This window comes from Catharus ustulatus, chromosome 29 (genome assembly GCF_009819885.2).
Source record: "Catharus ustulatus isolate bCatUst1 chromosome 29, bCatUst1.pri.v2, whole genome shotgun sequence".
Taxonomy (NCBI): Eukaryota; Metazoa; Chordata; class Aves; order Passeriformes; family Turdidae; genus Catharus; species Catharus ustulatus.
Genome location: NC_046249.1, coordinates 3,828,757 through 3,854,304, shown reverse-complemented (window position 1 = coordinate 3,854,304; position 25,548 = coordinate 3,828,757). Strand labels below are relative to the sequence as shown.

The window sequence follows — 25,548 nt, the reverse complement described above, 5'->3', positions numbered from 1 at the left end:
ACACCGGGGCTGCGGTGCGGTGCCGGCACCTGGCCGGGCTGACACCGGGGCCGTGCGGGTCTGACACCCGGCGGGGCCGGCACCGGGGCGGAGGAAGTGACGCTCCGAGCCCGCCCCGGCGCCGCGCCCGCCCCGCCCCAGGAAGCGACGCGCTGGCGGCCGCGCTGACGTTCGGCGGCGGCTGCGGAGCGATGGCGGCGCCGCTGGCGGCTCCGGGCGGCGCCGGGGCCGGGCCCGGGGCCGGGGCGGCGCGGGGCGGGCGCGGGCCGGCGCTGCGGGAGGGGGCGCGGGTGTCGGCGCTGTGCCTGGCCTGGTACGGGCTGAGCGCCGGCGGTAACGTGGTGAACAAGCTGCTGCTCGGCGGCTTCCCGAGGCCCGTGACCGTGTCGCTGTTCCACATCCTGGGGCTGTGCGGGCTCCTGCCGCCGCTGCTCCGCGCCTGGCGCGTCCCGCCCGCCGGCCCCGCGCAGCTGCCGCCCCGCGCCTACCCCCGCTACATCCTCCCGCTCGCCTTCGGCAAGTACTTCGCCTCCGTGTCCGCGCACGTCTCGCTCTGGAGGGTCCCCGTGTCCTACGCGCACACAGGTGAGGGCCCAGGGCTGCGGGGCGGCCGCGGGAGGTTCCAGCGTTGGCTGCGCTCGTAAGGAGGTGCCCGAGGGGCAGTCCTGGGGGTCAGCTTGGATTTGTGCCCGGGGGGTGACCTGAAATCTGGAGTGTGCTGGAATGGGCACCCGGTGCAGTGTCCCAGTACCCTCTGTGTGCTGTGGTACCCCTTAGATAGAAGTGCTGTGTCCGAGCACCCACCGTGTGCTCATACAGGTGTCCAGAGCAGTGTCCCCATCCCCAGTGTGTGCTCATACAGGTGCCCAGAGCAGTGTCCCCACTGTGTGTTCATACAGGTGCCCAGAGCCCTGTCCCCATCCCCACTGTGTGCTCATCCATGTGCTCAGAGCAGTGTCCCCAGTGTGTCCTCATACAGGTGTCCAGAGCAGTGTCCCCACCCCAGTGTGTGCTCATCCAGGTGCCCAGAGCAGTGTCCCCATCCCCAGTGTGTGCTCATACAGGTGCCCAGAGCAGTGTCCCCATCCCCAGTGTGTGCTCATACAGGTGCCCAGAGCAGTGTCCCCACCCCCAGTGTGTGCTGGCACCAGATCTGTGCCCAGTCCGTGCCCTGTTGGTGCCCAGCACGGTGTCCCAGAGCACCAAGATCCAGTCTGTACAAGTGTCCAGGACAGTGGCAGGGAGGGAGGACCCACCCTGGGCTGTGCTGGGCCTGGATGAGCCCCTGCTCCATCCCTGTGCTGGTGCTGCTTGATGGAGTTGTCCCAAGCCCCAGTCCCCAGCGCTGTTCTTCCCGTCCCCAGTGAAAGCCACGATGCCGATCTGGGTGGTTCTGCTGTCGCGGATCATCATGAAGGAAAAGCAGACGACAAAGGTGCGGACAGGTTTGCTGAGGTTTCTTTTCTTGGCGGTGCTTGAGGGGTGCTGTGCAAAGCTCAGGTGGATTGGGTGGATTTGTGACTGGAATTAGATTATGCAGATTTTAAAAATCACTTTTCCTTTTATAGTGAGTGTAAAAACAATGACCAGGGTGATGCTGTCTGAAGCACTGGAGTTGTGTCTACTGCAGTGACATAAATTTCCTTGAGCTACAATAGTAAAATGGTTGATCTCTAAATCAGCAGGATGTATAAACTCAGCTGAAAATTCTTAGCAGATGCAATGTACCCCTGTGTTCCTGCTGCAGGTGTACCTGTCTCTGATCCCCATCATCACTGGTGTCCTGCTGGCCACGGTCACAGAGCTGTCCTTTGACATGTGGGGCCTCATCAGTGCACTTGCTGCTACTCTGTGCTTTTCACTTCAGAACATCTTCTCAAAGAAGGTACCAGCGCTGTTCACTGCTCACTGGTGTCACTCTTCAACAGGACAGGGTGTCTTTTCCATTACATAAATGTATTTTTTTTAGTTGGCTTTGCAGTCAGACAAGCCCAGAGGGGTGGTTGTTATTTTGTGTGTGTGTGTTCCCTGCAGCTCTTCCTACCTGTTGAAGCTGTTTCACTGAGTTTATCCTGAGCCCTTTCTTTACTCCTCAACATGGATTTTTTTTTTCTGATGGCAGTTCAATAGTGCTTAAATTTAACAGTTCATTGAAAGCTTTTAATGTATCATGTTATATCAAAGTCACTGTCAACACTGGGTACTCCTTGAAACCACAGAAGCAAAATTACAGTGTGTGGTTTGGCTTTATTTAGTTACAAAATGGTTTCTGTTTTGTAGAGCTTTTAATATTAATATCTTCTTGATACTAAGAGCCACCACTCAAAAAAACCACTGTTTTTCAAAGAGACATCAGTTTTTCTTTGGTCACTATAATAGATAATTATTACTGTAAGAATGTTTACTTCTTTTCCTAACTTACCTGTCCCCTGAAGCAGTTTCTGTTTCCTGACTGCTGTTCAATAATGGCTCTTGTCAGGTGTTGAGAGATTCCCGAATTCATCACCTTCGGCTGCTGAACATCCTCGGGTGCCATGCTGTGTTCTTCATGATCCCAACCTGGGTTCTGGTGGATCTTTCTTCCTTCTTGGTAGAGAATGACTTGGTAAGTGCTGTATTTGGAGGACTGTTTGCTGTTATGAAAGAAAAGAGAAAAAAAAAAACCAAAAAACAAAACAAAACTCCAGCACCCAACCAGAAAAGTGCACTGAAGTGTTTCAGGGTAGTTCCTGTCAGTGTGGAAGGAAATGTTGTGAAACACCTGCAAATTTCACACAAGTTAACAAAGTGTTTATTGTGAGAACTCCTGTCAGGGTTAGGAGAGGCACTTTATGGGACAGCAGAAATTTCAGGAGCTGGGAGCTGAGGACAGGAGCAAACACTCCCAGAGTGTGTGGGGAATGTCCTCCTCTGGTTTCTCTGAGTTGGGAGTTGCATAAAGCAAAGTGCTTGGGGGCCTCTTTGGAGCTCAGTGCAGACATTCCTCCCTCCAATGGCAGGTAAGAAGTGCCTCAGGCTGTGTTTGTGTTGTTACCTGAAACCCCAGATAATTTTTTCCTCTTGCTGTTTGCTTTACCACAGAGCACGATGTCTCATTGGTCCTGGACCTTGATGCTGCTTATAATCAGTGGATTCTGTAATTTTGCTCAGAATGTCATTGCCTTCAGTATCCTTAACCTGATCAGCCCCCTCAGTTACTCTGTGGCCAACGCCACCAAGAGGATCATGGTGATCACCGTGTCCCTGATCATGCTGCGCAACCCCGTCACCAGCACCAACGTCCTGGGCATGATGACAGCCATCCTGGGGGTCTTCTTGTACAACAAGGTAAGGCACTTCTTTGTTTGTTCATCCAGGAAACACAGCTGAAGCAGTCCAGTAGCTTTGAGTTTGTTTTTGTACAATTAAAGAGCTGCTTGAGCAGCACAGAGAGCACAAGGCTCCACTGCAGAGGAGCAGGTGAAGGGCTTGGGTCACACCAGCTGCTGGGCCTCTCACAAAATTAAATTCTGATCTTAAGCTTTTCTTGAAAAAGGAAGATAGGGAATTAACTCAAAATCTCTTGAGCAAAATATCAGCTTGTTTGTTTGGCATGTGAGAGGAGTGAGGTTTTTATTAGAAACTACTGGTATTTTAAGACTCTTAACAAAAAAAGTGCTGTGACTGTAGAACTGTCTGCTTTTTTCTGGGTATGTGAATAGGTGATATCTTAGGTGATATCTAGGAAAATCTACCTTCACTGAAGGGTTTTCAGGCTTTGGAAGGGGCTGCCAGGGAGGTTTGGAGTTCCCATCCCTGGGGGTGTCCAAGGAAGACCTGGAGGTGGGGACAAGGCTGGACTTGATGATCACAGATTTTTCCCAGCTTTCTTTCTTCCTTTCCCAGACAAAATACGATGCAAACCAAGAGGCAAAGAAGCAGCAGCTGCTCCCAGTCACCACTGGAGACTTGGTGAACTTGGAACGGCACCGAAACGCTCCTGAAAAGTCCCAGAATGGACTGGCAGCCTTTGGGCAGCACGGAGACTTCCAGTACGGCCGCAGCAACGTCCTCACAGACCACTTCCAGTACAGCAGGCAGAACTATCCAGCATCCTACAACCTGAATCGTTTTGATATTTAGGATCCTGGCAGGTACAGACTGTGATATCAAAGTGTCCCCAGCATTATCAGAAAACTGTTAGTACATCCATGAATGTCACGAAGCCATTGAAGTGTGCAGGTTTGGCAGCAGGGCAGGTGCTTGTGGAGGGCAGTGGTGCAGGACCTGCAGCTGCTCCTGGGCAGAGCTTTAAACCTGGAACAGCCAGACCTGACACTGGAACCAAACCCACAGAGCAGATTCTGGTGAGGTGCACGTGTCACTGCCCAGTGGAACATCTGTCACTGCTCCTTTCAGAGTCTGCCAGCTCTTTGTTCTCTTGGCAGCTGAATTCTGGCCAGTATCTTGTTTCCATGCTGGTAATGTCACCTTTTACTTGTTCTCTAATAACGGTTCAATGATACTTTTAATGAAGCTTTCAGAAAGAAGTGAAAGCAAGGGGTACTTGTGCTTATCAGGATTGGCTGAGGTGGATCAGCTGCAGGCAGGTAAACTCGAGTTCATCTCCAGCATCTGTGGAACTTCTGTGGATATTCACAGCTCTTGTGCCTCTGCCTTCAGTCCTGGATGACAAACCAGAAGTGTTTCTGGAGGCAGTGGAAGGATTGATCTCTCCCAGAACTGCTTCAGGCACAGAAAAACTCAGTTCTCCAAATCACTGGTCAAGGCAGAGAACAGCCAAGCCCATTAAAATCATCATTGTTTTCTGAATCATGTAGTCCTGTAACTCCAGACATTGCTGTCCCTTGGCCATGCAGGAAACTCCTTCACAAATAAAAGTGTTTGGAATAATATGATTTTATTTTTTTACTTGCTTCACACCTGCTCTTTCAAAAACTGTTTTGTTGCTTTAGAAATTGAAAGGTGAAAGGTGTTTTGTTCTCAGTTTTATGCATAAGTTATGCTCTCTTATATGAGTCATATATTTTGAATGCATTGATTTGAACAATCATCATTAATTGTTTCTTAAATTTTTTTAGCCCCTAATTGTTTGGGTTTCTAAAATTTCTTAATTACTGCTATTGGAGTAGCTGTGTGGATTTAGCCTGACTTCCAGTTCCTGCTGGAAGAAGTTAAATTTTGTATCCTGTGCTGTTCCTGCAACTCCCCCAGCTCGAATAGGAAATTCAAGAAAAATGGTTTGAAGCAGCAGTAAATAGATAATTTATGGTTAAGAACTGATTCAGTACAAATTCTAGACAAGGTGATTGTGTGTGTCAGGTACTGCATTTGTGCATGGAAGGGATGAAACTTGGCTTTCACTCCTTTGAATGAAATTCCTTGGAATGAAGTGAAACCCAGCTTGGAACTTGGGTTTCACCGAGTCAGATTCTTCTGTCATTGCTTTAGCAAAAGATTTTAGGGGCCTTCTTTCCTTGCCAGACTGTTGTACAGTGAGACTTTGACAGCATAAGTTTTATGCTTTGAACCAGAGAGGTACCAGACACCAGTGAGAAAATTCAGGGTGTGGCACAGAACACTCCTCTTATTTATTGCTTTACAAATGACCATTTCCATGATGTGAGATGATGATTTGGCTCCTTTCTGGATAATAAAGAATTTATTTTTAAGTGCAAAATCAAGCTGATTTTATTCTTTTGGCTGCTGGGGTGCTAGTTACATGAACAGCCTTCCACCAGGGAGTCCAAAAGAGGAAATGGTCCTTCTGAAACTTCAGAGATGGGTTAAAAATGCTGCTGTGTGTGAGCAGAACTTCTGGAGTTCAGTTCTGTCAGTCTGTGCAGGCTGACAACTTGGGCTTTTGGTAGAAAATCTAAATAAATCTGTCCCTAACCCAGGTGAACAAGGTCATGAGGAAACTTTCCTTCAGATGGAATTTCTTTTGCCTGTTCCAGTATTAATGTATGTGTAATTCCTTTTCAGGGGAAAGTGCCAAATGTGTATTTCTAGGTCTCACTTCCCAACATTTCAGTGCTTTTACCTCCAAGTAACAAGGATTTGGTGGACTCTGGATTTGGATTAGGTGCTGACTCTGCAAGAGACTGATTTGAGGATGAGAGATTGAGGCTGAGATTTTCAAGAGGGGCTGCAGTTCTGCAGCTGCTTTCAAAGGGAGCTGGCTGTGACCTGTTCAATTCCTGCAAATGTTGAATTGTCTTTGTGCCTCAGTTTCCCTTTTGGAAAATGGAAATTGGGTAATTATTCTTCAGTAAAAAGTAGCAGTGGGGGCCCCAGAGATATCCAGGCACACTCTGAGTTCATCTGTCCATCCTCTGCCATGTTCCTACAACCTCAGCTGCTACAGGGAGTAAATAAAAACCAGGTCAGAGGCTTTGTTAAATATCTTCAGATTTGTTTCCTGTTAAAGAACATAACCAAACCTTTCCTGGCAAGTGTTTTCAGAGTAAGCTTGCCCTTGGCACGTTTTATCTCATCTTTTTCTGTAGTCTTGGCAGCAGGTGAGGGTTTCCTGTTCAGAACTGTCCCAAATTCCAGTCTGGGCCTGTGGCTTCACTCCTGGCTCTGAAACAAAACTGCTGTGCTTGCAGGGACTGGCCCAAAATGAGGATATCCCATGAGGATAATGGGTCCATTTAGGGCCCAGGGAGTGAATCTCTTCCCTGGAGAGCTGCTGCAGGCCAGGTCTGTGGGCAGCAGGGATGCCTGGGTGTGCTACAAGGAGGAATTCAGAGTTGGGTGAGTTGGTTACATGGGCTGGTTTTGCTGGATCCCAAATCCCAGTCCTTAAGCAATATTACCCACATTCAGGGGAAGGAACTTCCTGACACTGCTGTAAGAAACATCTGAATCTTGGACCTCTGCAAGATTTCTGTTTGTTTTAAGCTGGTTTGTAATGAGGTGTGTTTGACTGTGTACACAGGTCTGTAGAAAGTACAGAAACACTGGAATAAAGAGGGCAAAGTCCACACAATTGTGTACAATGACCCTGTTATTAAACCAAAGCCCAGGGGGCTGCTTTGGGTTTATTCCTTGCAGAAAACACTGGAGAGGAGTTGGGTGGATGTTCTGCTGTGGGTGATGCCTCACACAGCAATGCTGGGAGCAGGGTTAGAACACAGGCACTCTGCTCCCTTGAGATATTTTGATTTCCACTATGTGTTTTTTACACATAAATGCATCACAACATTGAAAAAAATATTCCCCAAGCAGTCCTGGGTAGTTGTGGAAATAAGAAAACCAATCTCTCCCCACTCCATGTGGGTGTTCTCTTGGTAGTTCCAAAGAGTATTTGGTGCTCTTTGAAGAGAGTTTAAAAATATTCCCCCTGCAGGTTCAATTTTAGTACCCAGTGGAGGTAAGAGTTTCTTTAGCATCTGGTAAAATGCTTGTGGTTTTTAAATAACTGAATGCTAAATAAAATTGAGGCAAGAGTTAGGCTTTGTAAGTGCACAGTGATTTGTAAAAATAAGTGTTGGTATTTTGGGGTCAACTCATTATGATTTCCAAAGCTCAGTTTTCCTTTCTCATCTGTGTTCAAACCCATTTTTTTCTGATGCAGCATTTTTGCAGCAGAAGGAACTTCTGCCATGTAGCTCTTTGTGAAACAGGTGCAATATAAATAAAGGGAAAAATTTGTTTTTCCAAGGCTTAAATTTCTGGGTTGTGCTGTGAGCTGTTAAAAATAATTCTGAAATCTCTTTGTGGTGATGTTCCAGGGCAGTGAAACAAATTTGTTAACCCTGGAGTGACAGGTGATACACTCACAGGGTGTAGGTATCCAAGGAGCACTCAGGTTTTTTTAGTGTTAGACCTCTAGAAATTGATTGGAATATGGATGAGTTTCCAAAAAACCCATGAACAAACCCCACACTCCCTGTGTGGAATCCTGCCCTTCACCAAACAAACTTTTTGGTGTTGTTTTCCTGTGAAGTTGTGGATGTCACTTGGATCCCTGTGGATCCTGCAGGGATCCCTGATGGAATAACCACACTGAGACTCCCAGCTCCTGGGACTCCCTCCTGCCTCACACCAGGAGTTCAGGTGGGTTTTGGTGGACCCTGAGTGCACTCATTTGTTGGCTCTAGCTCCATTTTCAATTGCCAGGGGACAGCAGGGAGTCCCCAGTGTCACTGTGCCAGAGGACACTGATGAGTCCCCAATGTCACTACCAGGGGACAGCAGTGAGTCCCCGATGTCACCGTGTCCCTGCAGTGCCACCTTTACCCAGGAGGGAGCAGCAGCGAGCCCTCACCTTGCAGTTCCTCACCCTCACCGCCAGGCGGCAGCAGTGATTTAAACAGATCCAAAATCTCAGCCTGAATTTGTTGAGAGACAGGAAAAAAATAAATACAGAAACCTCTATTTTATCCTTACAGAACCTATTTTCTTACATTTTCAATGCCTTGATGTTTAATTTTTATATATATACATATATATATATATAAACAAAAGTTGGATTGCATGTTTAAGAGCTATATGCATCTGTATTCAGAATTCCTTCTAAAATTCTGTGTACAGTACAGTAGATGAAGAGCGTTATTTGGAAATAACCTTCAGTTATTATATAAATTAATATTACTTTTCAGCATGTATTAGAATAAGAAGTTTTAAAGGGTGGAATTAAAACATAGGAACAAGAAGCCAGAGGTGGATGGAAGCAAGAAAGATGAGCCACAGGGAAGAGGAGGAGGAATTAAAATTTGTGCCTGAGGGGCTCCAGCAGTGTGACCTCACCCAAACCTGTGAGCAGGGCCCCAGGGAGCTGCTCCTGGTCTCTCCTGCATCCTCCTTCCCCTCAGCCTCCCCTCTCTGCCCCAGAGTGCCCAGGGGGATGTGGGGCAATTCTGCTCTACCTGTGGCCCTCAGGTGTTTGTGATGCTGACTTGTGACCCTGGGAGTATTTTAATGTTTGGCTTTTAGGTTTTTATGTTGAGGATGCAAAGCAATGAGCAGAGCAGGTCAGCAGCAGCAGAGGGAGGTGAACAAGCTGAGACTGATCCTTACACTGAACTAGATCCTGCTTTTCAGGCCTCCCTCCTTTTTCTTCCTCTTTCCCCCTTTTCTCCCAGCTTTCCTTCCTCCTCCTCCTCCTATTCCTGTAATGACAGAAAACTAAAAGGGAAATGTAGAAAGAATATCTAAGCTTGATGGCACAAAGGAAATAATTAAAGACAGGCAGAGTCTGCCAGGCCCCTCCACATCTCAAGGTCACAGATCTATCACTTCTCTTCACATCTCACAGCGCTAAAAGCAGATTGTCTCCAATGACTTTTAAACCTCCCATGAGGTCACAAGAGACTCCAGAAACAAGAACATAGTAGCCATAAACCGATTTTATTATTTTTGTAAAATGGAATGTTTCACTTACAGAAACTTAAAAGTGATGTTTGACCAACACCAACAAAAAAAACCCAAAACAAACCAAAACCAACAAACCAAGTCGAGACAGTATTTGGCTACAGTGCAGCAGCAGTGTTGCTTTTTTTTTTTTTTTTTTTTTTTTTAAAATTAGAATCCCAACCTGAAGGTGACCCTGGTTAATAAAACTCACGAGCACTGGCACGTGGCGTTCCAAAGCCTCCCTCAGTGCAGAGGAGCCGTCAGTAGCGGCGGCTGAAGCGGGGCTCGCTCAGCCTGGTCCTGTCGGGGCCGGCGAAGGCGCCGGGGATCCCCGAGCCCGGCAGCGCCTGGCCCTGGCTCGCGGCCGCGCCGAAGCCTCCGCGCCTGCAACAACGCCACACGTTGGACACGCCTGCTTCACTCTTAAACATGGTTCTTTCATTTGGTGTTTACAGTAATTTCACCATTACAAGCCGCACCATTTTGACTAAAATTTTGATCCCACCCCGGAAATGCGGCTTACACTCAGGAGCGGCTAATATGTGAAAAAAGTTCTGAAATTTCCAACCGCGGAAGTGCAGCCAAGGTGCCGAGCCGAGCACCTGCCAGTAAAACCCGGGATTGTGTGATTGTTACAAATTGGGTACTGTGTTGTGCAGTGGGTGGAGAAGGGTGGAGGAAGGTGGAGGTGGGCTCTGTGCCGTCAGCGTGGGTGGCGGGGGGCGGGGGCTCCCTCCTTCAGGCAGCGCAGCTCAGGGGAGAGGCGGGGGCTCCCTCCTGCCATCCCTGCGGCTCAGGGGAGAGGCGGGAGCTCCGTGCTGCCATCTCCATGGTCCAGGGGGAGGTAGGGAGGCTCTGTGCCCGCCTCCCACTGGTGCCACGGGAGCGGGCAGGGCGGGCTGAGCCCCAAGCAGCCCCGCCGAGCTGAGCCACCTGGCCCCGTTGGCAGCCCTGAGCCGAGCCAGTAAATCCCACCATCCCACAATTCTGTTACTATTTGGGAACTTTATTGCACACAGGTCCTCCCTGCAAACGACAGAGTGGCTTATAATGCGGTGCGGCTTATTTATGGACAAAGAACGAAATGTTGCCGACACTTGGAGATGCGGTTTGTAATCGTGAAATTACTGTAATTTTTTTGGTCCCCTTGCCAATCTAGTTTTTTTCTTTATACTGTTATAAAAATGTAGTAAGTTTTCTGACAGAGCTTCTTACCCTGATGTCCCTCCTCGAGTCATCCCATGGCCTGGTCCTGACTGACCAGGCATGCTTCTATCACCACCTAATTCAAAAGGAGAAGAAAGAGGGAAAAAAAAAAAAGAAAAATACAGGCTTTTGTGTTTCCCTAACAAAAATGGCACTTTGTTCCCAGAATTCCATTTGCTTTCTCAGTAATTTAACTACCACTAGAAGGTTCAGCAGCAGTAATTCACAGAAATAAAACCACAATCACACTGGTAAGCAGCAAGTGTACCTTGCCATCTCTCATGATCCCGTCCCATCACTCCTCCATCCACATTTCCCTGCCATGTACGATCTTGATGCCCCTCTAACTTTCGACCATGATCTCCCCAGTCACGTCCATCTCTTAAAAAAATAAAAGAACATCTTCTAGGTATGTCCCCTACCCACTGAGCAGCACAGGGTAAAGCCAAACACCATACCCCATGCCAAAGTGTGTTAAATGGTTAATCAAGCTGTAGCCACCCAATCACTGCAATCAGAACTGGTCAAAGAGAAACAACGAGAGACACTTGCTGAACAGCATCCTCCACACAACAAAACTTGTCTTTTTTGATCCAGAGACATCATGGATATTGCATTGGACTGAAATACTCAGGCATGGACCAATTCATTGGCTGCCACTCCTCTGGCTGAAAATTATGCAGCTGGAATATGCCCAGCTTGATTAACTGGTTTAAAGAAAAACCACTACGATTCCAGGTGAGTCCAAGTCCTCTACCCCCACCACTTCAGAGACTTCTCACTCACTTTCCTTTAAAACCTGACCATGGCCATGAATGAGACTTGTGCAGGCCTTACTGGGGCATCTGTAAATCTCATCTGTAGAAACAGACTGAATCTCATCTGTAGAAATGGAAGTTATTTACAGGAGAACCAGAGTCAGGAGCTGAGCTAACTGAGCAGCTCTTTACTCACTAGAGCTTCACTCTCCCGGGGCATGTGGGAGCTCACGTGGCCATTCCCTGCTCCTCCAGATGCTCAAAGATCTGGAGAGAGGATTCACACTTGTCAAGCTGCTTCTGCTGTCACCCTCCAAAGGTTCACTGAGATGTTAAGAGCCCCCAGTGAGCTCCCTGATTTGCCAGGCACTAACCGGGTTTGTGGGGGGATCCCTCTGCCCTCACTCATCCTCCTGTCGGAGCCGTAGCCGCCCCAGCTGTCCCGCGAGTGCCGCTCAGGCCCCCCGTGCCGCTCGTCTGGGTAGTGCTGCAAGGCAAACAGGACACAGCTATGCCAAAAACCAGCACAAGTTCTCTCCTAGGATTGCAAAAATGAGGCTTTTTGGATGTTATGAGCTGTCAGAAAAAACTAGCTGTCTCATTTTTTACAGGTTCCATTGTTGGGCATGGTTCACTCCAGGCATTTATTTTGTTTATTGACTTCGATTTCAGGCTGTTCATTGGTGGGAGAGGTCTTGTTTGTTTTACAATCAAGGTTTACAATCTTGGCTTCAGATTTTTAATTTTTATATAGAATATCTGCCTACTTCCTACATCTCTTCAGAAATGAAAGGTTTTGTATCCCATTGTGGCATTGACTTTCACACCTGTCCTTTTACAGCCTTGTTTCATTATGGCACCAGTTGTTTTAATTAAATTAAATGTGAGAGAAGGCATCCTTGGTCAGCTAAGTACAGCAGCTCTCTCTTAACACCTAAGATGGTCAACCAAAAAGCTTTTACTGCCACATACCAGCCTGAAAAGATGCTCCCATCACTCAGAGGCTTCCCCTTGCCTGGATCTGAGGCTACCACCCCAACAAACAGGAAACCTAATACTGACTTTATACTCATTAGCACACAAAATTAGTTCTGCTTAAACACCTCAGCTGAAATGATTGTGTTTGTGCTGTGTGCACAGTGTGTCCTTTCTGCTTGTGGGTCAGCTTGTTTTGGTTTTTAACTAAAGCAGTAACTTGGTTGTAACGCACCTGCCCCTCTCGGTCTGGAATTCCCCTTGCACAGTCTCTCCTGGAACAAAAAATAAAAGTTTCAGTTGAATCAACACAGTAATTGTAATCCTAGTGTCTGCATGAACTAACACATGGAAATTTAATCCTCATTAGGTTGTAAATCTGGATGCTAATATGTTCAGTGGCAAGATAACTCAAAAGAGTTTTTGCTTCATTGTGTGAAAAGAGACCAAAGTAACACCTACCCCTGTAACAGGGGTAAAAAGGCACCATTAAGGATGGCCATTGATACCAAGGGAGAATACTGAGTGAAACTCTCAGAAATGAGTTACAAGCAAAAACAAACAGTTTCCACCAGAGATCCCGTGAGAGCAAACAGAAGTCTCAATGGCACCACACAGAAAATATTTTTCCATTCTGTGGTGCTAAAAACCTGCATTAGCCAGGTTGCAAGGATGAAAACAGGGAAAGTTTTAAAGCAAAAGGAAATGGCTAAATCTTAGGGGCTCATAAAGCAGACTTCCATACATGTTGATAGAAGCTGTTCTATCTCATTCAGCATCATGTCAAACTACATTAGGACTTGGCTTATCTTCATGCAGCCTCTTTCTGGTATGTCCCTAACCCATGCAAACAAAGGACTGCAAGCATGTGTGAAATCAGACATGGGAAACGCACAGGAGTGATTTCCTTTACTCTGCTGACACCATTCAAGCCACAAAAAGACCCCAAAACTTCCCTGAGGGCACAGGAAGAAGAGGCAGTGCCTTCCCACCTGTCCAGGCAGTGATCCTGGTAGCGGCCGCGGTCCCTGTGGTCGAAGTCGTGGAAGCGATCCTGGCGCCCAAAGTCCGAGTGGTAGCGATCCTCCAGCGCCAGCCGCTTGGCCTCGGGCCAGTAGGGCTCATCCCGCCTGCACAGGGCTCACATCAGCTGCAACCCAGCACCACCTCCCCCTTCTGCCCTCTCAAACCTCCTTCAACCCAGTAATTGAAAATCTACATGTGTTAAGGAGTCGCATTTTGGTTTTGGAGAAAATTTGTTTACCAAAAGCAGTTTAATTTCAGTGTGTGCTGATGTGAGAAGGGAATGAGTATCTGAGTATCTTCCCCGTTATCACCTAGAGTTGGGACACACAGTTACTACTCTGGGTCATCCCTCTTGGGAAATAAGAGTAGATCAGAGCAGTGCTTACAAGTATACAAGCACAGCATTTACTCTTCTTCAAATTGCTATTAGTATTAAAAGCAGCATGTGAAGAGTCTCTCAGCTGGAGTTCTCCTGACTGCCTTACCCAGAGTGCTCCCCATTTCCACAGGCTCCCAAAGGGGATGCACTGAGGGGTTTGGAGCCCCACTGCCCTGCTCCTCACCTGCTGTCAGGATCATAAGGCCTCCTCATGGCAGATCTCCGCTCCTGCTCGTAGCGCAGCTGCTCCTGCTGGCGTCGCAGCTCCTCCCTCTCCCTCTGGATTCTCTCCTGCTCCCGTCTCCTCTCCTGCTCTATGTGCATCCTCTCCCTCTCCAGCCTCTCCCTCTCCAAGCGCTCCCTGTCCAGGCGCTGCCGTTGGAATTCCAGCCGCTCGCGTTCCCTCTGGAGCCTCTGTCGCTCATCCCGCTCGTGGATGGCTGCAAGGCGCTGCTCCCGGTCCCGCCTCTCCCTCTCTCTAATTTAAAAGAGACACTTGGTTTTTAATTGAGACTCTTCAGTCCAAGCCTCACTACTTATGTTTTCTTATTTGGTTTTGCCTTTGAAAAAAAAAATGTTTCTGTGTTCTCTCCTTTCTTCCCAACTAAATAACAGTTTAGGGATAAACAAAAAATTTTATCCACATGACAGAAGCAAAGGTGAGAATTCTGCATAAGTTAACACAGTATCTACTCTGAAAAAGCTTTCAGAGAGCACAGCACTTCCTAAAACAGAAATCTGACATACAAAAAGTATTTACAAGCTTCTCGGCAAAAAAACCAAGGAAATTCAAATCCAGTCAAGTGGGACACAAAGCCTGAAAGCACCTACAGCAGTCTCATGAGAGCACTGATTTCAGCAGTAGAAGCCTCCATCAGTCAGCATTATGTATATTCTAGTAGTAATTAGTATGAAATCACTCTGAGAGGTCACTGCTGGGTCAGCACAGCACTGCTTTGCAGCCTGTTCAAAACACAAAACAGGTAAGGGAGTAAAAAATGCCACTGCAAGTTCTGGAACTGGAACTCACCGGCGCCTCTCCGTTTCCCTGATCTCTCTCTCCCTCTGCCTCTGGCGTTCCCGTTCCCGCTGCTCCTTGATTTTATCGAATGATAAAATGTCCTGCTTCTCTTTGCTCTCCGATTTGCGGTCCTGGCTCTTTGTGCTCTGAGAAGAACCAGTGCAATGCATGAGCTGAACACGGTGCATTTCCAGTTGAAACTCCTAGGTCAATACCTACACTATGGCAACCTGATCTAAACAGGCTGTCATACCTTCCCCAGAGATAATCAACAGTGAAATTCCAGGGGAAAGTACTCCAAATCTGACCAGAACTTCTGAATATTACAAATAAATACTAGGGGAACACAGCCTGACTTACACTGATTTCAAACAACATGCACCAGTAACATTGCAAGCTCAGGGGAATGCATCATCCTAACACCATTTTCATACTGCAACTCGACTTCTTCCACTAGGTCAGCAGTGAGAAAGTACAAAAAAGGTGAAACAGAAGCATTTCCCCTCTGCCACATCATTAACACCCTGATGCTTTCCAGACAGTGATAAAGGATAATTATAACAATATGCAAGGCTAAAAACCACGTCTGAACACATAAATCTATTTAACACCTGTTTTTACACAAAATCTCTGGAAGTTGGCCTTACCCTCTCTTTTGATGCAGAGGTTTTCACACTAATAACTGGCTCTCCTTTAGATTTATCCATCACCACTGTCCTTTCAGTTCCTCTGCTTGCTAGAAAACAAAAGAGAGTCAAAAATAAATGGTACAAAAGACATTCAACAATTCTTGCAAGATTCAAGAAGATACTAAATAGTAAAAAGTTATTTTAATAATATAAGGAACTTATTCATGATTTAAAGATGCCAAGATTTGGCTAACTTCAGGATGAGGGCAATAAATTTATCACAAAACTGCAGCAGTATTTTCTAGCAGGGATGACAGCTAAAAGAACACAAATTTAATTTAATTCTCTTGTCCACAAAACACATCCTTTACCACAGTTTTAAAAAAAGCCCAAAAAAAGACACAGAACCACACACAGTGTCAGATCTAAACCCAGTGACAGTCCCACAAAAAACATGGAAACTCTGTTGTAGGTTATTAGACACAGAGTCAAAATTTTCAAGGTGTTTTCTGATGTTTGTGTGAGTTTTACTAAGTAAGTTTCTTTTTACTGAATTATCAATCTCATCTAATAATATGCAAGTATCTTTGAAAACACTTCTGAAAGACAGCCAGCATCACCTGATTTGCTTGCCCTGGATCTATCAGAAGATCCAGTCTTTTGTTCATCTTTTTCTTTTCCTTCTTTCTCATCTTTTTCTGATTTCTTAGCATCATCTTTTTTGTCAGTCTTCTCCTCCTTCTTAACACCAACAGACCTACAAAAAGCAGGTAAGCAAAATGCCTCTTTCAAAAGCAACAAACCACTTGAAAAACCAATGTATTACTAACCACATAGTCAGAAAGAGAGAATAAATCCTAGAAATATTTGTCAGTTAAGAGTGCAAGACAGAATCAGATCAGAGGATAAACAACTGGTAGAATAATGGTTTATCTAGAAATAATTTGATTTAGTATCTCCTGATATAGCTATCAAGTTTTTATACTAACACTAAAGTTTTTTGTATTTCTGAACAGAGGGCCACTTAAGATGCCTTTACCACTGTAAAACATCAGCTTTCCAAGCATTATTCCTATTTCAAATGCAGGATGAAACATTAAATCAAGATTTATTCCAACTACTGTTCAATTTGGTCACCTGGCTGTATTTGAAATGAGTGGTCTCTAAATACAAAAAAATAGAAAACAACACTTTACTTGTCAGTTTTGGACTCTGCAGAATGGTGCCTGTCCTTTTCCTTCCTTGTTTCACCTTCCTTTTTGTCTGAAGGCTTTTTTCCTGCTGGTTCATTTTTTGCCTAGAAATTCAGCCAGAAATAATTACACAGTCAGAGACAGATTAAAACTGCATGCTTTTATTTTCATTACACTGCCATGAAATAGCTGTCCCTTACCTTTTCCACAGAAATCATTTTACCATGCAGCTCTGTTCTGTGCAGGTGATTAATGCACTTGGTGGCCTCCTCAGATGTTGACATTGTCACAAAGCCATAGCAGCGAGCGCCAGGACTGCGAGCATTTGTCACCACTTTTGCACCAACCACCTTTGGGAAAAAACAAAAGAGTCTGTGTTTGCAGGTCTGTCACTAAACAAATTCTAACTTAATCACCACTTCTTAGAACAGTCTGGATGGGAAAGGAATTTCAATCAATCTCCTATCACAGGCAGGGACATCTTTAATAATGCAGTTCAGAAAATTCATCTTCAAGTTGGTGAGCAGGTCAGGAGCTCAAGGCAGATGTATACAGAGAAGGGAGAGTGGGATTGGAAAAACCAAAATAAAACTGAATAAACAAAACTACTACCACTTTCTCCTTACAGGACATCTGTACCCACAGATAACATTTAATATTACATTCAGAAAAGTATTTGCAGAAGGGGAGATCAGACATAGCTCCCCTCCACAACTTCTGCTCTTGCACCCAAGCAGGAACTGTGAAAAAGTAGAAACCTATCCTCAAAGACTTGATTACTCCAGAAATATCCCTTGAAATGGAATAGTTTAAAACAGCATTGCTGGATATTCAAGCCATAATTAAGACTGCTGCATGATGATCTAGCAGTCTCTCCTGTCAAGAATTGCCTCATCTCAGAGGTTTCTGCAGAGATATTCTCTGCAAACTCCAACTCTGTTCCCACCCCTACATTTCAGTCTTTACTGAACTGTGTTCCCATGAGACAGAGTTTCCAAAGAACACAAGCTTAAGAATTCAGCTTGCCCAGTTACTCATTAGGGAAAGCAAGAGCTAAATTTAAACTCAGCCTTTTCAACTGACAGAATGGTTTGTTCATTTACATATCCACTACGTACCTTTCCATACTTGCTGAAAAGATTTTTCAAGTCTGTAGCTCTAGTAGAGGAGGAAAGTCCACTAACCCACAAATTTCTGCCAGAACTACTGCCCACACGGCCTGGGGTACAGAAAAAGCCAAACTTAAAAAACCACACAAAACACAAATGCAGAAGTGCAAAATTAAGAGTCCTAAACCGCCCCCCATTTTTCCTTCATAAAACTCTTCCACTGCAATTTTAATTCTACATCTTCCATCCATTCTTAAAATCAATTTGCAGGCTACACACTGCAGCCTGCAAAAATGAACATCTGAAATCCACTGTTAATGTGCATTTGAACAGCCTTAATGAGTTTGTAGCTCCAGATTTTCTTCCTGTACTTCAATCACTCTAGGAGAACTACAAAATATCAAATGTTAACTCACAAAAAAATACTTATTTAAAACATACCCCAGCTTTGTCTGTTAATAATGTTACAGAAGTTACAAGGAAGCGATACTGAAGTTACATTTTGAAGGGATGTGTTACAACTACACAGAGGATTCACTAAGTTAACAGTCTTCTTTTTTACTCCAGCTCCTTTGTACATAAAAAAACCCCAAACATAAACCCACCTTTTTCATCTTTTGCGACTGCCTTTGTATCTTTGTCTTCAACAGGGCTAAAGACAAAACACCACATTATTCAAGAGATCACATACAAAAAAACCATTAATTCTAGACAGCACAACTAAAATTGGATACCTACCAGAAAATTAGTTCCAAAATAAACATTATTATTGGCAAATTTCGAGAAGAGTGAGAGGAAATAGGGATTTGTACCCCTAAACGGACAATTCTGTTTTGCAGATGACAGAAATAAGAGTAATTTGGGGAAAACAACCTTTGAAGGTTGAGGAAGGAAACCAAACCCACTGTTCTTAAGAAAAAAAACAAAACATATCTACACATGGAGAAATAAAAGAGACCTTTAGGAATAGGCTACAATTTCATCAGTCTCGGAGGCCAATTGAGGAAACAGCTTATTCGCATCACTTAAGGACCAATGATAAAAGATAGCATCTGGTCTAGAACGGAGAAAAAACAAACCTCTTTTTCTGATCACCGCCCTCACTGGCTGAGGACTCTTTAGTGGCAGGGGAAGATTCCTCAGAATTAGCTTTGTCTTCTGCTCTCTTGCCATCTTCTTTGCTAGCTCTGGCTTCGGCACCTGCGCCTTTCTCCGCTGTCTCCCCACTAGAGGCTTCCAGGCCTTGGGAGCGTTTGCTACTCTGATCGCTTAGGGTCTCTACCACTACACCTTCAGAGTCCGGGGCCTCTTCCTCGGGGCTCTGTTCACTTGTCTCCCCTTTTGCTACCACTAAACGCTTTGCTTCCTTCCTTGCCAAAGCTTGGGCCGATTTGCTGTCCAAAGCTAAAGCATCTTCCTCCAGCTGAGCGGCAGCGAGAGCGTCCTCTTCCTCAGCCAGCCTCTTGCCTGGCCCCGCGTTACTGGCTTCCTGCGCACGCGGCCGCTCCGCTTCGGGAGGTTCTTCGTTAAGTAGCTCAGATTTACAAGTTTCCCCCAAAATGTCGAGTATTTTCTCATTTTCTACGGATTTAACAGGAATAGAATGGCACAAGATTTAATCACCAGGGAAATACAGCAATCACAAATGTGGAACTGGCATGGCTGCCACACTAACACCAAGAGAACTGCTAAGCTACACAGAGATTGGAAAACCCTAGTGTACACAGTGTTACAGCTACCACGCTAACTGCTCTCTCACACCCTGCCAAATCAGCCCTAGCACCTCAACAGGCAAGAAAAATGCCCCCACAGATTTTACAAAAAACTTCGGGCTCAGCCTTCATATTCTTCAGCAAATCGTTCAGCTCTGTTTCTTCTCTAGTTAGCTTCCAGAGTCCGAGATGCTTAACTGAACGTATCAAGGCACTGAGAGTTCAATTTTCCAAATTTCTGTGAAGTTCTTTTAGCAGAGACAGTCCAACATGAGAACTGGGCATCTTCTGATGGTTCTGAGTGTCTATGCAGTCCAGAAAGTCAGTGAGATCCGTAGCAAGTTCCTGTGATGGCAGCGTGTTCCTTCTTCTGAAGTCCAGTCACTCTTTAATTCCTGTTCTGCACCAGAGCTTTGCACTGCCTACACTCCTGTATTTATATTTATTCACAGAACCACTGTACAGTGTGATATCACAAGATCTGTTTTCAGAACCTTTACATCTTTAAGGTTCGTTCCGTAACTTCGCTCTGCAGTAACAGCTCTAGGGAACCATTTCATGGCATTAAACACCTTTCCCAAGCGTGGTTATTCACAGATCTGGTGATATGACTGGGTTTCCAATCTCTATGACCCTGCATGACCTGGATTTTCCACCATAACAACGTACACTACAGTAATGCATTAAAAGAAAGAACCAAAAAAACCAAACAGGGACGCAAAAAGCCTAAATGAAGAATGAAACTGTTTAAATGCCCAGGATTTTTTTTCATTAAAATAAAAAAAAAAATCAAAGTAACCAAACAAAAACAAACAGTACCTGGCTCCAAAGGTAAATCTTCAAGTTCCTGTAGTGAAAAAGATTTTAAAAAGGAGAAATATCATTATTTCATAAACAAGATGCTATTCTGAATGACATCTCTTAATCACCCGTTACAGAAGAGTATTTAGTAAAAGCATTACTATAATTTAGCCTATTTCAACTTTGAAAACATTGAACTTCAAATAATTTTCAAATTTCAAAAGAACAGGGTCTAAGATGAGTTTTTAACATCCTTAGAGTTTTAGGAACACCTCTCAAATTCAGCCACCTGTTAAACATATGGAAATATTCACATAAGTAAATAAATCAATGAATGTAAATATCTTCATGTCACCCTTCTCTACCCTCTGTTTTTCTCCTTTCTGAAAACAGGATCAACAGAAACACTGGTGAGAGCTGGTGCTCTTAACCTACCAGGTGTGATCTGGAAACAAGGCCAGCATTTCAGGAATAGACACTTCCAGCTTCCTTCTCACCATGGGATAGGTACATTTGTAATGGAAGTTAAACACAGTGTAAGGCACTGAGCTGGTATTTATAAATAGAAGATAAAAGGAATCCAATCTACCACCAAACTCAGTATGATACATGCATCAGAAATATATAAATACATATATATATGCAAATATATATGCATATAAACACACATATATATCTATATATATAAATATCTATATATGTATGACCTGATAAACAAATCAATCTTCATCTTTATGAGGAAATCAAGGCACTAGTTTCCTGTTCTTTGCAGAGTAGGAATGCACCCACTGTATATACACTGTTTCAACATAATTATATAGTGTATTTTATGCTTTTTTTGTTTTAAATAAAAACTGGCTACCATTTACCTTTATTACGGTTAAATCTGATGAAGAAGCATCTAAACTGTTCCCAACATCTTCAAACTCTACCTTTAAAAAATAAATGGGAGACATCCTGTTATCTACAAAGAAATATTGTGAGTGAAACCTGAGTGAGAAACTGAAGATCTCTATTTGCACTGACAGCTGTTATCCTGCAAACACATCCAGCATCCAAAGCAACCAATAATGGCAAAAACTGAGTGAGAACCCCCAGGACTCTTCCTGATCTCCACTGCCTGAATAAGCTCTCTCATTATCTCTCAACTATGATGGTCAGCTCACTAAAATCTTTCAAGTATGGGGATTCCAACAGTAAAATTTCTCTGATCTGTATCCCTGTCATTTACAGCAACAACACAGAGCCAAAAAACCTGCAGGACTCAGTAATTATTTCCTTTACTGATAAAAGCAGATAATGGGAGCTGACCTGGCCTCAAGACACTCACTCATAAAAACATTTTTTTTCTGAGTATTTCTATTTCATTTATGTAGGACAAGGATATGCCTGGGGATAGGAGGCCAAGCTTATTTCTGCAACTTCAGAACCTCACAGACAATGTGGACACACAACAAAGAGCAATACTTCCCCATTAGATGGGACAGAAATATCTTTTTTTCAAATGCTTTGTTGTACATGCCAGGATATAAAACTTGATTTTGGGGGAAGAGATTATCCTCTAGCCCAGTGTCAACAGCCAGATGAACACAGAAAGCCAACATAAAAATACTTTCAGCAACTGAACAACTGCAAGAGCCAATCTCAGGAGAAAAACAACCTTGAGTATAATTCCCTGAATGGTGCTGCTCAGTTGAGAAGAAAGCAAGCTACACTATTCATATGTCTCAGATGCTCCCTAAAATAAAGATGTAGCAATGATATGTATACTGCAATTAATAAGTGAAGCAGAGTTCAAAGCATGATTACAAACAAATGCTCTGTAAACTGCTATTAATTAATACAATCACGTGTGTAAAAACATTTTAAGTATTTAAAAATTAAGACTTGTACTTCCACAAATATATAAAAACAAAAGCAACGACCATAAGAACCAGTACTGTCCCAAATTTTCCCAAGTACTCTTTAGCCACCATTTTCCTATTTAATTAATAAATAAATAAATTTAAAAAAGAAAACCCTGATTCCACAGTCATAAGAGATGCATACCATCACTATTGGTATTTCTCTTGATTCTTCTTTAATTTCTGAAAATTGTGGGGATGCCTCCAAGTTACCTACAGCATATTCTGTAGGCTGATCTGGAAGTTCTTTCACTTCTGCATCAGCGTTTTCTTTACTATCAGACAGCGAGTCAAGAATATTATGGGCACTGTAATCATCTCCACAATCTACTGCATTGCCATTATCTATTTCAGCTTCATCTAACACACTGATATCCATCATGTCAATATCCTGCAAGTTATCCAAACTTGCTTCAATATCGTCCTGTGGAAAGAAAAAAAAGCAGGTGTCACAGGCAGGGTGACTTGAGAGCTTCTGCCATCAGTGTCCCCCACAGGCAGCCCCTGTACCTGGCCATCTCCAGAATCCTCCTCCAGGCCGTTGTCTTCCACTCCCTCTTCGTCCGGCCTGCGTCCTGACAACATTCCATCATTAGAATGAGAGCAGTCATTAGAGCTGTACCCTTCAAGCTTTGCTTTCTCACCAGAGCTGCTACTCCCTTCAGTTTTTTTCCCTGTTTCCCACAATTGGTTGTTGCCATCCCAGTAAGTGACAAACAAGCCACAGTCCAACACCTGGCAGGAGCTCAAGCTCTGTGACCTCCCCAGAACATTTGGCTCAGCTCAGATTGCAGCAATTTATTACCTCAACCTTTAATTTCTTTACATTTACTAGCAGAGAAAAAAAAAACAACCAACCAAAACACAGCACAAAATAATGAAAAAACCTCACTCTACCTTTGAGTTTGGCATTACTGAAAACACTGCACAAGCTTCAGCACCAAAGAGCAACTCCTCCAACTCAGAGCTGAGCAGCTGTTTGATCTTTTAGGAATTTTATTTTCCTCACAAACTATAAGCACATTACAACTGAAAATTGGGTTTTTAGAGCCAAGAGGAACATTTCAACTATTTCCATCCCAACACTAAAAATGCTGTAATAGACATCAAGTGTTTTTCTGAAATGTGAAAATGAATATGATTTAAAAGATCTCTTTCACCCAGAGTTGTGACATTTACCCTCTATCTGGTCAAGATTTCACATTTTAGCCTGCAAGCAACTGCACCATCGCTCCAACTCAGACGCAACGACAAAAATCAAACAAGTTAGCTGGCAAACAGTCAAGTTTTATCTCACAAATTTACATTTTGTGTAAATCAAATCTAGTAATGAAAATACTCCATCTAAATTAGTTATTTATCTCAGCTCCAATGCAAAGTTTTAAACACTATTTGCTTACAAAATGAGATCAAATTGTGTTAATTAACTTTTAGAAAACCAGTAAGTTGTCTACTGAAATTAAGGATTATGTAAGACTGTCTCACCACTACAAAAACCAAGCATAAGGCCTTGAAAATGTATTTGACTTGAAAAATTGATTAAAAACTTGTCTTCTGAGAAGAAAATTGCAACTGCTATTAGCTATGAAGCTTAATGCTACAGATATTATATTGCATTTGCCAGAAATTCTGCATTTCTTAAGAAAAATGGTATTAAAAACACTGACAGGCCTTCAGTGTTACTTGGTAGTTCTTAATACAAATTTCAGGGAGATCTGAGAGCAAATCAACAGATTCTTCAACATCTCCTGCCTTATTAAATCACATGAAATTCTCTGAAAAAATGACTGCTAAGTTTAATATTATATCACCCATCCCTAGAAACCTCAACACAAAAGTAGGGAAGAGTACCAGTAACAAAAAAAGAGATTATGAAGGTCCTATTTCATGAAAACTCAAGGATGATAAGGTGGAAAGTCTCTAACTGCCCTGTACCTTTGCTGCTTCTTTTTGGAGTTTTCTTCATTATATTTTCTGAAACCACTGGAATCTCATCAGGATTCCCTCCTTCCTCTTCAATAGCCTAATAAGAGCAAAAGAAAAACATGGATATAAAAACAGACAAAAAATTACGTTTGTACGTTTTTGTTAAGTTTAAGAGTTGGACACCAGAGGCTGAAAAATTCCAAACCATGAATCAGCAACTTGGATACACGAACGAAAAACCACCAGATCAATGCAACAAGCAGACAGAACAGTAACGTGTTTGGTGTAAGGTTTCGGGAAAGCAGTCAGCAAAAAAAAAAACCAATCCTACAGCTTTTGTGACTGGGCACAGACACACGAGTTGTTGTGACAGAGTAAAAACCTCGGCACTGGGACATAGCAAATAGTTCAGAGAAGAGGTTTCACATGCTATTCACACACGACACGTTGTGGTAAGGACACAGCGAATGGGCTACCGGCTGGACTACCAGAAAAACATCAGTACCCAGCAAAAAGCCTCACAGGCAGTGCACAGAAACACGAATCCAGGAACTCAGGGAACAGCAGACCACCGTGGTGCACGAAGGTAGAAACACTCGGGCCGAGCGTCACGGCAAGCACCGAGTGCCGGAACCGGAGCGGGACTCGATGACAGCCCATGACAGCAGCGGGCGCAGGGCGAGCCTGGGGCGGCCCAGGGCAGGCCCGGCCTCGGCGGGCCCCGAGCGCTCGCACCGATCCCGGCGCAGCCCCGGGCCCGGCGCTCTTTGGCGCCATTTTCCTCAGCGCTGCCCGCCGGGCCGGGGTCGCAGCCGCTACATCCCCCGCTGAGGCAGCCGCAGCGCCCGCCCGCTCCCACCTTCCTCAGCCGCTCCATGAGGACGCTCTTGTTCCCGCCGCTGTCCAAGTTGCGTTGCCTGAGCTCGGCCCGCAGGTCAATCACGCGCAGCTCGCTCAGCGGCCGCCGCCGGCTTTCAGACTCCGAACCGGGGACTCCAGGCCCAGCCAGGGAAGCAGACTCCCCCAGCCCGGCCGCCGAGTGACTCTCCGCCATGGGCCGTGGCTTAGGTTTGTGCGCGCGGGGCGAGGCGGGGTAAAACCAACGCGGGAGCGCTGCAGCCGCAGCCGCAGCACAAAATGGAGGAGCCCTGAGGCGCAGGGCAAAGAGAGGGGGCGGGAAAGGGAGGGAGGCGCAGCGCGCATGCGCGCCGGGGTCTGGGCAGGCCGCGCGCGCAGCGGCGCCGCGAACTCCAGAGCGGCGGTGACGTCACGCGGCCGGCCGACCCCCGGGGCCCCCGCGCATGCGCGAGAGCTCGCGAGCCGTCCTTGGACGCGGGTGACGCCGTTTGCGCCTGCGCGGGGCGATTCTCCCGCCAGGCCCCGCCCGCTCCGCTTTGCCCGCGCCTGCGCACAGCGCGCTTTGTTCCCCCTCCCCTCGGCGAGTCTCGCTCCCCACCATTTTGTGCCGTGATCGCTAGGTTCGCTGCTGGGTTGTGCCGTGTTCTGCTGCGCGTTCGGGCTCGAGGCGAAATATCGAAGGGGCCTT

The 25,548-nt window shown here is 45.2% G+C and overlaps 2 protein-coding genes across 4 annotated transcripts; one reads left to right on the top strand and one right to left on the bottom strand.

Annotated features, from left to right (window-relative positions):
• Positions 1–168: 168 nt before the first annotated feature.
• On the top strand, positions 169–6,994 carry SLC35E1 (solute carrier family 35 member E1). Its single transcript, XM_033082384.1, has 6 exons — positions 169–585; positions 1,365–1,435; positions 1,748–1,885; positions 2,480–2,605; positions 3,082–3,327; positions 3,886–6,994. The coding sequence occupies exons 1-6, from the start codon at positions 192–194 to the stop codon at positions 4,120–4,122; spliced, it is 1,212 nt and encodes a 403-aa protein (XP_032938275.1). The 5' UTR covers positions 169–191; the 3' UTR covers positions 4,123–6,994.
• A 2,534-nt stretch (positions 6,995–9,528) lies between these two features.
• LOC117008265 (scaffold attachment factor B1-like) lies at positions 9,529–25,546 on the bottom strand. 3 transcript variants are annotated; one of them, XM_033081945.2, is made up of 21 exons: positions 25,459–25,546; positions 24,012–24,099; positions 22,587–22,651; positions 22,222–22,500; positions 21,042–21,104; positions 20,191–20,218; positions 18,739–19,240; positions 18,265–18,311; positions 17,669–17,769; positions 16,751–16,900; positions 16,554–16,654; positions 15,978–16,114; positions 15,376–15,464; positions 14,738–14,874; positions 13,892–14,185; positions 13,295–13,432; positions 12,538–12,577; positions 11,702–11,814; positions 10,838–10,950; positions 10,579–10,645; positions 9,529–9,747 (listed from the first exon to the last, which is right to left on the bottom strand). In XM_033081945.2, exons 1-21 carry the CDS (start codon positions 25,459–25,461, stop codon positions 9,624–9,626), a joined length of 2,679 nt encoding a protein of 892 aa, XP_032937836.1. In that variant the 5' UTR covers positions 25,462–25,546; the 3' UTR covers positions 9,529–9,623. The 3 variants fall into 3 exon arrangements, 2 of the variants coding, with proteins under 2 accessions (XP_032937836.1, XP_032937835.1); XM_033081944.2 differs by lacking the exon at positions 25,459–25,546 and adding an exon at positions 24,862–25,192; XR_004420293.2 differs by lacking the exons at positions 10,838–10,950; positions 25,459–25,546 and adding an exon at positions 24,862–25,192 and having other exon boundaries at positions 9,716–9,747.
• Between the last annotated feature and the right edge of the window lie 2 nt (positions 25,547–25,548).

What these genes read in the sequence shown, in the direction of transcription:
- SLC35E1 (XM_033082384.1), top strand. Translation starts at nt 192, where the DNA reads ATGGCGGCGCCGCTGGCGGCTCCGGGCGGCGCCGGGGCCGGGCCCGGG. An exon ending in AGAACATCTTCTCAAAGAAG is followed by an intron (nt 1,886 to 2,479) that starts GTACCAGCGCTG and finishes GGCTCTTGTCAG; the next exon opens with GTGTTGAGAGATTCCCGAAT. An exon ending in GGGTCTTCTTGTACAACAAG is followed by an intron (nt 3,328 to 3,885) that starts GTAAGGCACTTC and finishes TTCCTTTCCCAG; the next exon opens with ACAAAATACGATGCAAACCA.
- LOC117008265 (XM_033081944.2), bottom strand. Translation starts at nt 25,056, where the DNA reads ATGGCGGAGAGTCACTCGGCGGCCGGGCTGGGGGAGTCTGCTTCCCTG. An exon ending in TTTTCAGCAAGTATGGAAAG is followed by an intron (nt 16,901 to 17,668) that starts GTACGTAGTGGA and finishes TTTTTCCCAAAG; the next exon opens with GTGGTTGGTGCAAAAGTGGT. An exon ending in CAGGATCACTGCCTGGACAG is followed by an intron (nt 12,578 to 13,294) that starts GTGGGAAGGCAC and finishes TTTTTGTTCCAG; the next exon opens with GAGAGACTGTGCAAGGGGAA.